General features: G+C 37.3%; 1 protein-coding gene across 1 annotated transcript in view; it reads right to left on the reverse strand.

The window, feature by feature from the left end:
* LOC149083576 (2-Hydroxyacid oxidase 2-like) overlaps positions 1–12,592 on the reverse strand; it is a 77,943-nt gene extending 65,351 nt beyond the window's left edge. Inside the window, exons 1-2 of the mRNA XM_089234096.1 lie at positions 12,538–12,592; positions 3,454–3,551 (exon numbers count right to left, since the gene is read on the reverse strand). Coding sequence (XP_089090222.1) covers positions 3,454–3,551; positions 12,538–12,553 — 114 coding nt within the window. The 5' untranslated portion in view covers positions 12,554–12,592. The remainder of the gene's footprint in view (positions 1–3,453; positions 3,552–12,537) is intronic.
* Between the last annotated feature and the right edge of the window lie 1,312 nt (positions 12,593–13,904).

Consider the following 13,904-nt stretch of genomic DNA (forward strand, 5'->3'; position numbering starts at 1 on the left):
AAAACCAAAGTCAAACAACTACAAACACACTCTCCATCCTTCTCTCTCTCTCTCTCTGTTACAATCTACGAACTCTAAAATTCGCGTCTGCTTGCGGCGACTATTGACATGTAACATCTATTGAATTGATGCAATTGAGGGTGATCAGCGAATAAGCCCTTATTTCAAAATTAAATATCTCTACAACAAAGATCAATAGAATTATACAGTAAACGGTACGTTTATTAGCAAAACTGTAAGAATGTTGTACAAAAATTTCGAAAATTTAGTTTTTTTTTAATTTTAAAAAATTAAAAAAAAAACAAAACTGGAGATTTTGGGGTTCCGAAAATCCTCATTTGTGTGAAGAGAAACCACTGCATTCGCCTAAAGTTACTGCATGGGCTGCGGTATGCGCCATGTGTGCTGACAAATTGTTCCAAATTGTAACGTAACGTTTAGTAGTAAACGTTTCTCGCACGAAGAAGGGGCCGATAATGCCTCTGGCGCATACCGCAGCCCATGCAGTAACTTTAGGCGAATGCAGTGGTTTCTCTTCACACAAATGAGGATTTTCGGAACCCCAAAATCTCCAGTTTTGTTTTTTTTTTAATTTTTTAAAATTAAAAAAAAACTAAATTTTCGAAATTTTTGTACAACATTCTTACAGTTTTGCTAATAAACGTACCGTTTACTGTATAATTCTATTGATCTTTGTTGTAGAGATATTTAATTTTGAAATAAGGGCTTATTCGCTGATCACTGCGTGACTGGATCGGATTGATAGCCAACCCCACTTGGTACCAGAGAGAGTTCATTTGGTGCTATGCAGTAGATCTTTTTAGCCATCCTGGCAGAGGCCCAGCTAGCTCTCCATTAACTACCTTTATTTAAAATCATAGGGGATAGGGCCTTTAGTTTCCAATATCCCTAGTAATTTTTAAGATTGAAATAGGAACAGCAATACCCTTCGAAACAGCCGACTGTAATACATATACCCGAAAAGCAGAGCATCGGAATTGTTTTAAAAATGTTGGTGCGTGCATGATGGAGATGTGCCCCCCCCTTCGCCCAGCATCAAAGTTGGAGTCGACTGATCTAATATGTATTTGTGTATATATGCATTGACATAATCGTGCCCTCTCCCCCCCCCCCCAGACTTTCAAGTCTATATCCGCCTATGGCTGCGTGACTCGAATTTTTTGTGAGAAAAATAATGATATCTGAATTAATTTCATTAACTCTGAGGGGTGCTCGTACTCGTGTGATAAAATGGTGGATGATAGAGTATACATAGCACCTCGTTTTTGACGCCCACTGGCTGAAAGCATAGGTGGAGATAGATTTGGAAGTCTGGGGGGGGGGCACGATGATGATGTCAATTCATGTATGCACATATACATTAGATCAGTCAACTTGACTGGGGGGGGGCAATGCCCCCAGGCCACCCTCCCCCCCGTACTTCCACCCATCGGTGCTTTCAGTCACCGAACTGTCAAACAAAGTTCGACAAATGGATATTTTTACCATATATTGTAAGTAGCCATAATATTGTAAGTACAAACTTCGAAATTACTCCTTTTATATAAGATAAAACACCGAAAAAAAAAAATCCAAATGAGTTATGTCTGATGAATATAGTCGGACCCCGATATAATGACAAATTTGACGAGCGTACCCCGATGTACTCTCGTCATGTAAAATAACAAATTTTACTATCGTACTCCGATATAATAACTTTTACTATCGTACTCCGATATAATAACTTTTACTATCGTACTCCGATATAATAACTTTTACTATCGTACTCCGATATAATAACTTTTACTATCGTACTCCGATATAATGATACAATACATGTATGAATTATGTAGATCATATAGTACGTTTTATCAACGACGAGGTTTATCATGTTTACCAACGACGCGACGCATGTTATTATGCATAATCGCCAGTAAAAGCTACAATTTTTTATTAATTATTAAATTTACCAATGACGCTTGGGTACTATGCATAATCACCGGTAAAAGTGATAAATTTAGAGCAACTTTCAAACTCACCAAGACGATTAGTAAGTACATAATAATCAGTTATTATGCATAATAACCGCATGTATCAAATTTATCGTAATGTATATATTTATTAATCTCATATTCAAATACACTTTTTTAATTTTACAATTTCAGACTAAATAAAAATTTGTTTACTGACTTGAAACTTCATGTTTCTTCTCTCCGATCTCGTCCCAAGTATTTCTCGTGCATTTTGATTTCTGCATTCTCGGTGGGTTGGGTCATAGAACAGAGAATTTGACCGAACGTGTTCGATGCACATGCTCTTCCTTCCATCATCAACACACGAGCAAAAACAAATTAAATTAAAACACGAAAAAAAATTTAAATAAATCAAAACGCGAACAAAAAAACAAAATTGATCAAAACACGAACGAAGCAAAAAGAACGATGAAAACAAATATGGCGTCTTCACGTGCCATCACACGACTGACGAAAATCTGAACGGTTTGATTTTTTTTTGTGACACGTAATACGGCGTGTTACGTCGGATTTCATAATCCGACACATTCACACGTCGCGTCAGCACAGTGTGAACGTACCTACAGAAGGCTCTTTGGTGGAATTTATATCGCACGCATTTCTACGTGGTCCCACGTCACGTCAGAGTAGTGTGCACGGATTTTTGCGTGTTATGTCAGATTACATCATCACAGACTTTACCACGTCACGTCAGCACAGTGTGAATGTACCTACAGAAGACTCATTGGTGGAACTTTCTATCACACGCATTAAGGTGTGGTAACACGCCACGTAGGTGTAGTGTGTATCCGCCTTTAGATATGTCATTCATATTGGAAGGGGTTGTATAGTTATTAAATATAAAATAACATTTTATACAGTCCCCGTGTGCCCAATACCCAATTAAAAGGTTGTTGCCCTGACTAATCCTGATGCCAAAAAAATCCACTTCTCTAAGTGCAATATTCACTGAAATAATCTCGGGGATAATGTTGGAAAAAAATAGCATTGAAGATAGGTAAAACGGTTTTCCCGCAACTTTCCTCCGTTTTTCGAATTGGAGTGTCTCAGTGAGTATTTGCCCTTAAAAACGTATAATTCGTTGTGGTTGTTGGCATCAGGCGTGACAGAGCAACAGCTTTCTAATTGGGTTCTTGAGCGTAGGGTGTTCGTATAAAAAGTTATTTTCTTCGAATTTAATAACTACACAACCCCCTTGCAATATGAATGACATATCTGAATACTTACTACACGTTATTTGGATACTTTTTCTAATTATACTGAGGTATCTAACTATTCTCTCCAGGGTTAATTGTTCGCCAGTAAAATTCTATGCGCCCTGTTGCCTTTTTTATGCAACCGGTATATACCAGTTTTTGATATTTGGAATTTTATTCATAATTTAAAATTTGATAATAAATAAAAATAACATCACACTCACCGAACCAGCATCGTAAGGTATCTCTCGAACACCAAATGCAATGCGTTGAGCCACAGCAGCAAGAACAGTGAACATTCGGAAGAGTTTCGCAACCATTGCTAAGTGCAATATGTAATACTGTGTAAAGTTTTACGGGACACAATATCATTATTTTTCTATTAAGGTCATTGTTACTTATATAAATATACACTTAAATCAACACCGCAGACATATTCTCTCATTACATTGACGGGAAATAAAAAACGAAAATAAAATAATACATAGTTTCAGAAACACCCTCGGGTAAAGAATGAGTATTTATCAGTAAAGTATTTTATCAGCATCTCGAAATTATTCTCCATTTTAATAGAGGATAAAATACCCTAAAATAAGCAAGTAATAAATCTTTCACTATCACTTTACCTGGAGCTATTTTTCAGGTATTTGCTTCAATAAAATCTGATTATCAGTCAGTGACCACTAACGATAATTGTTGATTAATCTCAGAAATGACAGAATAATTCAATATCATAAATACTAATATTAAATTTTAAAGGAATAAAAATTAAATTTTATTACGAATTTGATTTTCCTCAAATATCGAAATACGTAGCGTATATTTGACACGTATTTTGAGAGTTTTACAGTATTTAATAGAACATGATACACAATGCCCACTAGTCATTACAGATTTGAGAAAATGTATCTATAAAATTAATCATTTCAGATAAATATGAGAGTGTAGTATTCAGTAATATTTGTGTACCAAATGATTTTTGTACACGTTTTACAAAAACAAAAAATATATATATACAGGTATTTTTAATAATATATAAATACTGTATACTCCACGTGACTCCCAGACACCATTCCCATGCACATTCCAAGAACAGGAGAACATGGAAAGTGCATCAGGGAACGTTTCTTTATACGTAGAATGTACATCATAAAAATAGATTTGAATAAAATATGTAAAAAAAAAATTGAATACATCTTGAAAAAATTTTGAATGCAAATAACAGAACTGTTATTTGCATTCAAAATACTAACTTTAGTATTGGAACGATAACCTAAAACAAAAAGGAAATATTTGAATATAACTGAAATAGAGTTGAACTTCGGTTCGGTTAGTGAGCAATTCGCATGACGAGCAAAAAGTTTGAAAAAAAATTGATTCGATTAACGAGCGATGATTCGCGTTACGAGCAAAAATTTTGGCGCTTTGTTTATTTATTGTCACGTTTTCACAACTAAGCTGATGATTTTTTGCTTTCGTGCACGCACGTACTGTGGAGTTGTAGGTAATATTCTTCCCTACAGTGTCCGGTCAGCGTGCCTCACTAGAAAAATTGAGTGTGACTGCTACACGAAACTAGATGTCGCATTGTAATCACGCGTATGTGCGTTTATTTTTTATATAAATTTTGCTTGTTTGCGGCCAAGAGTTTACCATTGACCAGCGGTTCTCAACCATTTTTGACGCTCGGATCCCTTTTGGGCATATAATGTCTATGGCGGAGCCCCGTAGACCTATTTTTTACTTATTCAGCAAAATTACTGATTTATTTTCATTATTCTAAAGTAATTATAATTATTTTTTTCAAATGACTGTTTTTTTATTTTATTTTCCTCGAGCGGCTGCGGAGCCCCTGAGGAGCACACAAGGAGCCCCAAGGGCTCCGCGGAGCACCGGTTGAGAACCGCTGCCATAGACGAACTGATGGGTCTCCATTACATGCAACAGCAAGAGCTTATATTGAGGGTATCTTTTTCTGAGGAAGAGAGAGAAGAAATTTCACATTCGAAAAGTCAAACGTCCGTCACTTTTCAAATGTGATTAGAGAGATGTGTAAAATGTGGGAATCCGTGCGAAATTCTGTAGAAAAGTACCAATGAAATAGAAGCACAGTAAAGCAAGCAATAAATCTGTCCAACGACAATGCAATTTCTCATCTCCGAGAAATCCTAAAAAGGAGGTATAAGCAAGTGTCATTTTATACGTTCTTTTTTAAAATCAAACAAAAAGAATAAGAATGCAAACAACAGCGAGTATAGTATCCAACACGAGATAATTCTCTTCTCTCGCGTTGTTTAAAGTAAGTTAATTTGTATGAATTATCGTATATCCATAGAGTTATATACTATTATAACTCTATGGATAGGATAATGGATACGATATATCTTTAGTCTGATCGTATCGTCTGATCATGTTGGTTTATGGTGTTATTACATTTTATACACTGGCCCCCTTCAGCACTTGTCGTGGCACCCTTCCTACCTGTGGCCCCCATTTTAGATTATCCATGAGGCCACATGGCATCAGGTTGCAAATTACTGTAGTATTATATATATAATTATAACACATGCAAAGGAAAATCATTCACTGGAACTTTTGCTCTATCACCTATCGAATAAAACTTATAATTATCCGATTGAAGTTGCTGACCGGCTTCTGAATAGCGTAATAAAATAATAAAAGAAATATTATACCATATTGACAATATTTTAGAAAACAATAATATACATAGAACTATCAAATTTAATGAAAAAATTTTATCAGTTAATATTTGTGTACAGTATATAATGTTCATAAATTCGGTCAAATGCAGCCGTCTATCACTTTGATAAGTGATTGAAATCTAAGAGGACACTAATTAGAGTCAAACTGTGTCCACAAAACCACGGACGGCTCTTACTTCCAAATGTACTGATGTTATTTTACTTTACAAAAACATTAACCGTTAAAATTTTTAAGCAAATTTGGTAATTCAATAAATATTATTGTTTATAAAAATACTTAATTTTACCATATTGTATAATTGTTCCAATATAATCGACCAATCGTAAAACTTTTCACCAATGTCAATTGAAAAATTATATTCGTATTATTCGGAAGGTGGCAGCAGATATTTCAAACCAATGATTTATGTTATTAACATGTTTGATTGCAGTGGTTCTTAACTGGTGACCTATGACCCTCTACGTCTGTGATATATTCTGCGGTAGGGGGAGCACAGGTGAAAATCAGATGGAAAAGGAACCACGACAAATGCTGAAGAGGGCCCCCTCAGAGAGAGGGGGCTGACATATTTCTAGTGAATTATTGTGGCCCGGCCGTACCCATATCCGCAGCAGGTCTCCGAGGTGAGTAGCCTCTAGTCCAGCGGTTCTCAACCTTTTTTGACTAGCGGAGCCCTTTGTGGCATATAATTTTTATAACGGAGCCCTAATGGCCTATTTTTTTATTCATTCATCAAAGTTACTGATTTATTTTGTAAATTAAAAAATATTTATCATTATTTATATCCAAATTTACTTTTCTTTATTTTGCTCGAGCGACAGCGCACACTGCGACCGTGCATTCTCTCCCGAGGGAGTGTACACGGAGCACCTGTTGAGAACCGCTGCTCTAGTCGACGTGACGGATCCGTAACTTCGGGAGAAGGATTGGATCTGAGGGCCGGGCCCGTCGGGCTGCGGTCCGAAGCGGGTTCGGCGCTGCACCGGGACTGGGCGAGATCGTCCGCTCCGGCAGATGCGAGTCGAGCCCGGACCAACGTCGGTGCCATCCCGTGGAATACCGCAGTTGCGCCGGGAGGGTACTCTCCGTAGTGGGAGAAAATGTTAATACAGTCTGAATCCAACACAGCATGGAACCAGGACCCATCTAAATCCGCGAGCCCATATGGGCAGGGCTCAGACACTCATATCCACGGGGGGGGGGGCACATGATGAGATCTGGTACTACTATTTCTGGATGTAATTAATATGTAAGCTATTACTTCTCTCCAGCCAAGTACGGTTCACCTCAGAACACTTTCTCAGTGCCGTCATAATATGTGGGTCCACCCTGGAACGGCCTGGGGGCCTCAAGTTTAAAAGGGGTGCTCATGATAAAGATATTTGGTCAAAATTTTCGAGATCTTCAATATGTGAATAGCATACTAGACAGACATTTCTATCCAAGTACGGGACCTTAAAAAAATTACTGTATCAAAGGAGGGGGGGGGGATGGGGCTCTGACGATCCTGCACTTTTCCTGGGGACCCATGATGTTGAGACGCCCTCTCCGCGAGAGGGTTCACTGATTTCTAGCCAAGGATAGGCACGGGCCAAGGTCGATATCTCTGAAAATTCATTGGCTCGTCTAATATATGTAATTTTATTGTATTATACCTTAAAAGTATATATTATATACTACTACTATATAATATAAAATCACAAACTCGAAAAGGGTCTGTTTCTAAGCAACCGAAATTAGTGACGATTTTATGTTACAGAAATGGGTGACGGAAATCTGTTACGTTTTTATGTTACGGAAGTCGGTTACGATTTTGGGTCGAGTTTTCATTTAACACCTGAGGACATCGGGAACCGCTTGACCTGTAGGGATCAAGTTTAGTGCATGTACCCAGAGGTATGTATACATCACCAGTGCTCCCAACACACAGGGTCAGGGTACCCAGGGCGGGGAATTAGACAGATCTCTTTAAGGGGGAATTGACAGGATTCATTTTGAGTCGAGGATGAATACTTTCTTCTCATTGTGCATTGTGCTGCATTGCTTATTGTGGGACTGCAAAAAGAATGGTGCATTACTGATTGCGGTGCATTGCATATTGTAGTGCATCGCGTGCTGTATTGCAATGCAGCGTTTAATGCGTATTGTGGTGCATTGCGTACTATAGTGCTTTTTATAGTGTTTTGCTTATTGCGATGCATCGCATACTATGCTGCATTGCTTATTTGTGGTGTACAATATTACTGATTACACACATTACTACATTACTGATTGTGATGCTTTACGTGTTGTAGTGCACTGAGTGCTGTATTGCTCATTGTAATGCAGTGCTTATGGATTGATGATTATTGTGGCTTATTGCGTATTATGGTACTTTTTTTAGTGCGATGCATCGCATATTATGCGGTGCATGAGGTATTGTGCTGCATTGCTTATTGTGGTACACTGCAAATATTGGCCAATTGCGCATTGTTATGCATTACGTATTTTAGTGAATCATGTGCCATATTGCTTATTCTAATGCAGTGCTTATGGTGTATTGTGGTGCACAGCATATTGTGATGCATTGCTTATTGTGTTGTTTTGCTTATTGTGGTGTATTGCGTATTGTGCTTATTGTGGTGTATTGCGTATTGTGCTTATTGTGGTGTATTGCGTATTGTGCTTAATGTGGTGCAATGAATATAGTGGTGCATTGCTTATTGCGGTACTTTGAATATGTTGGTGCACTAATTATTGTGCACTAATTGCCTGTGATGGCGCATTGCTTATTGTGCTGTATTGCCGATGGTGGTGCAATAAGCACTGTCCTGTATTGCCGATGGAGGTACATTAAGTATTATGCTGTATTGCTTAATGTGGTGCATGATATAGTGGTGCATTATTTTTGTGGTGCCCTTATTATAAGGCTGCACTACTTATTCTGCTGCATTGCCTAAAATGGTGCATTGCTTATTGCACCGAATCGCCGATGGTGTAGCATTGCGTATTATGCTGTATTGCTTATTGTGGTGCATTGCGAATTGGGCTGTATTGCTTATTGCGTATTGTGGCGCATTGCGTATTGGGCTGTATTGCTTATTGTGGTGTACTGCAAATAGTTGTGCATTGCTGATTATAGTGTATCACTTGTTTATTATGTTTCAGTGGTTATGTCGTATTGTGGTGCTTATTGCGATGTATAGTGCTTTATTGCATATTGAGCTGTATTGCTTATTATGGTGTGTGTTGCGTATTGTGGTGCTTATTACGATGTATAGTGCTTTACTGCGTATTGAGCTGTAATGCTTATTATGGTGTGTATTGAGCTGTATTGCTTATTATGGTGTGTATTGAGCTGTATTGCTTATTATGGTGTGTATTGAGCTGTATTGCTTATTATGGTGTGTATTGAGCTGTATTGCTTATTATGGTGTGTATTGAGCTGTATTGCTTATTATGGTGTGTACTGCGTATTGTTATGCATTACGTGTTGTAGTGCATCGCGTGCTGTATTGCTTATTATAATTCAGTACGTATTGCGCATTGTGGTGTAATGCGTTTTGTGCTACATTGCGTGTTGTACGTACATCGTGTGCCGTATTGCTTATTATAATGTCGTGCCTACTGCTTATTGTGGTGTGGTGTGGTGCATTGCGTATTGTTAGGCATCAATGCAGTATGCGCATTGTATGGTACATTACGTATTGTGGTGCACCGCTGATTGTGTTGCATTGCCTATTGTGGTGCACCGCTGATTGTGGTGCATTGCGTAATGTATTCATTACGTAGTACATCGTGTTCCGTATTGCTTATTATAATGCCGTGTCTACTGCTTATTGTAGTGCACTGCAATATGGTGCATTTCGTATTGTTATGCATCACGTATTGTAGTGCATTGCATGCTGTATTGCTTATTATACAATGCAGTGCTTATTCCGTATTGTGCTGTATTGCTTATTGTAATACATTGCGTATTGTGGTGTATTGCTTATTGTAATGCATTGCGTATTGTAGTGTATTGCTTAATCTAATGCAGTGGTTATTGTTATTGTGCTGTATTATGATTATTATTTATTATGTATTATTGATTATTGTGGTGCACTGCCAATACAATGCTGATTTTAGTGCATCGCATGCTGTATTGCTTATTATAATGCAGTCCAATGCAGTCTGCATTGCGTATTGTGGTAAATTGCTTATTGCGATGTTTCGCTGATTGCAGTGCATTGCTGATTTTGCTGGTTGTTGATTTGTACTGTTATGCATTACGTACTGTAGTGCATAACGTGCTGCATTGCTTATTGTAATGCAGTTCTTATTGCGTATTGAGGTACATTGCGTATTATTCTGCTTCGCTTGATGCGATACATCGCGTTTGCGTATTGTGGTGGAATGCATAATATACTGTATTGCTTATTGTGGTGCACTGCAAATGGTGGTGCATTACTGATTGTAATGCATTGCGTATTGTAGTGCATCGCGTGCTGCATTGCTTATTTTAATGAGTGCTTGTTGCATATTATGGTTTATTGCGTATTATTGTGTTTTGTTCAATGCGATACATTGCATACTGTGGTGCATTGTATATTGTGCTGTATTGTTTATTTTAATGCAGTGCTTACGGTGTATTGTGGTACATATTATGCATTAACATTAACCGGTACATTTATTTCGCAGGCATTTGCAGTTCCTGAGGAATATTTTGCTTTATAATTAAAGATGATGTGACGAGTAGTTACCTCCATTGGAGTTGGAGGGGGGATTGGATGCCGGAGGAGTCAGGGGGCCTTCGCCCCCACCCCCTAGTATATATATATATTATTATTGCATTGTATTATTGATTAAATGCCGTTCTTATTTGTCATTTTTATGTGAATGGATAATTGTGGAACAAATTATCCGTGTTTCCATTATTTCCTATCGGGGAGTTTGATTCGAATAACGAGCGATTCCTATAACGAGCACTTTCGCGGTACGAATTAAGCTCGTTAACCGAAATTCCACTGTATACGTATATTTGAACACCCTTTGAATACTTAAGATAATTTCGATTTAAAGCTCTTGAAATACTGAAATCTTTGAAAAAAAATAAAAGTAAATATTTGAGTGATGAAATTTAAAAATATTTGAATGAAGTTTAAAAGAAATATTCTAATATAATTCGGAAAAAAATTCAATGAAATCGCTAAAAGTGTTTTAATATAATTTCGAAAAGTATTTTATTAGCTTTTGACATTGAGAATAAATTGAATTGTTGAGTTTTCGAATATAGTATTTTTTTTTTTAAATTTATGAATATAATTTAAATTTTGAGAGAATTTCTTTGTATTTTTGAGTATAAATTTCCTAGAACGAATATTGAATGTATGTTTTTACATTTTCGGAAATTTTTCTGAAATACATTTTATACGATTTCTTGAATACATTTTACTAACGACCAACTCCGAACAACGGCCACATTTTTTTTGGAAAGGAACGCATCCCATAGACTTGACATACAAGAAACCTCCGAACTACGGCCACTTTAGAGTTGGGGGGAAAACGCATATGTGTGGCAATGAGAAAACATAATTTTCCAGTGATTTTTAAGGGAGTTACCCCCCCCCCCCCCGAACTTTATGGGGAAAAAATATTATGTATGCTTTCTACGTAATCTACGCTGGTAAAATTGGTGCTCGCGAATAGGAATAGAAATGTCCAGGGTATTAATTTTTTGAGAGGGGGGGGATGCGTCAAAATTTTCCTTTTCTTTTTTCAACAAGAATGTGTATCAGCGTCCATGTCTTCAGCTATCGGATTGGACTTAGGAACGCCTTGGAAAGAAGGTTTAGTTCAGTGATTCCCAACGTGGGCTTTAATGCCCCCTAGGGGGGTGATGGAATGTTCCAGGGGGCGGTAGAAGCTGAGTGTATATAATAGGATCCTATGGGTTGGATTGCGTTGTGGGCAATGTGAAAAAGACATTTCTGAAGAAGGGGCGATGGGACAAAAAGGTTCGGAAACTATTTTCTAGTTCTCTAGTTGAAGGTCCAGTGTGAAGGAAGAACTATTTGGGGTTGCTTGGTACACCGTCTTTTGGTACATATCAGTTTTATCTCTTGTTGTGTTCTACCTGAGCACTGCAAGCCTGAATTTTACGATTTCGTAATAGTGCTTTAGATCGATTAATAAATTGTTATAATATTACGAAAAATTTGATAATATATTTTAATATAATCAATTATGTAATTATCGTAATCAGTTGCAGAATAGATTGTCATTTCACATGCCACATACGTGGATGGCAAATTTTAATTGGTTTTTTTTTTTCCCAGAAACAAAACTACTACTCCCAATAACGCCCACATTTTCACGGTCCCGTTAGTGGCCGTTGTTGGGACGTTTTGCCGCACTTAATTTACTTTTAGAAACAGTTCCCGTTTCATTTCGAAAAACATTTCTCTTGCTCATTTTCCTGAAAATCAATAATCTTTTTAGATAATTCCTTCCTCTTCCAATTTTTTAATGACTTTTTTCTCTAGTTTGTATAACCGCGTAAGGATTTTTAACAGCAGCTGTTTCCAAAAAGTTAACGTATGTAACATAAATAAATATTAGCTCACTTCTCCGATTCAGCATATCTGTTTGATCCTCTTTAACGACGAGTTTCTAATTGAATAAACGGTCACACTGCTCTGAATGTGTTATATACAAGTGTTATATTGATCGGACGACAAAATAAAAACAGTCAATTTTGCAATAAAAACTACAATGCAGCGAATTTCATTTCACGGCTATCAAAAAATGCATTCTCCGGCGTTAAACATGATCCTGTCGCACTTGGCCATGATACTACCTATTCTAATTCTTTTTGACGGTCCTTGGAAAAGTGATAGAGTATTTAATTGTTTAACTAAACTCAGTTAAGCTATTCCGCTGAATTGTTATTACTAGATGTTACGTGCAAGCTATTTAATTAAAAATGTGTAGTTGAACCCAATGCCCAGGAAGAAAAATTACACGTGTACGCGCCCAATGGCACATATGGGCCAGAGTACGCAGCATAGGACTTCAAAAGAAGTGTGGAGAAGACTTGTGGGGACAAGTAAGAAGAAGAAGAAGAAGTTGGCATGTTGAAGTGCGAGAGATTCGAGAATAGTCTGAATACACAATATATACTTCTCCACTGTGAAGGGGAAGTAGGAAACACATAAGCCATGTACAATATATATTTTTTTCTTAACAAAAAAACTGTGGACGCCCAACTACTCGAAGAATGGAACCATGAACCCTAATTTGTGTATCGGGGTACCGCAGATTATCCTATAGCAGTTCATACCCATTTCCCATTATCGTTCTGTGGATTAATTGCGGTAGTGCATTGAAGTAAAATAAAATATTATGAGGTTATACATATATATGATATGTAATTTTTAATTGTAAACTTTAACGTGTGTAATTTTATCGTAATTTACTAGGAACAAATAAATAATGGTATTTGTACTATGTGTTATGTTGCGTGAAGCAACATAACACTCTAACAACAACTCTGTCTCTCTCACACAACAGTCTAATACCATAGGGACTCTGCTGCCATCTATCGAATAAGAACAAAACTGTTCGAGATAGACTGCTTTTTCTCAGCTCAATATACCAAGGAAACATATGTTTTCTGGATTCTATGCCGAGGAGAGCTCGGATAAAAAAAACGTCACCTGGTCTCCGCCGCTGAAATAAGGAACGCGGGGTCGTGTCTCCAGTGGTGTAGATGGTGATATGCTTGCTCGGATTGACAAAAGACCTGGGTTCGTGTCCCGGGGGAGACCAGATGAATTTTATTTCCGAGTTCACCTCGGCATATATTCCAGAAAATATCTGTTTCCTTGACAAAACTGTTTGTTACAAATTTATAAAGTGGAATTGACATAGAACATTTTTCTTATTGTATAAGCCAAGAAGCACCAATGGCTGACATAAATTGTGTCATCTT

Source organism: Pholcus phalangioides, unplaced genomic scaffold (assembly GCF_987345545.1).
Source record: "Pholcus phalangioides strain wild (caught in Gottingen) unplaced genomic scaffold, Ppha-v1.0 ptg000008l_1, whole genome shotgun sequence".
NCBI classification, from domain to species: Eukaryota; Metazoa; Arthropoda; class Arachnida; order Araneae; family Pholcidae; genus Pholcus; species Pholcus phalangioides.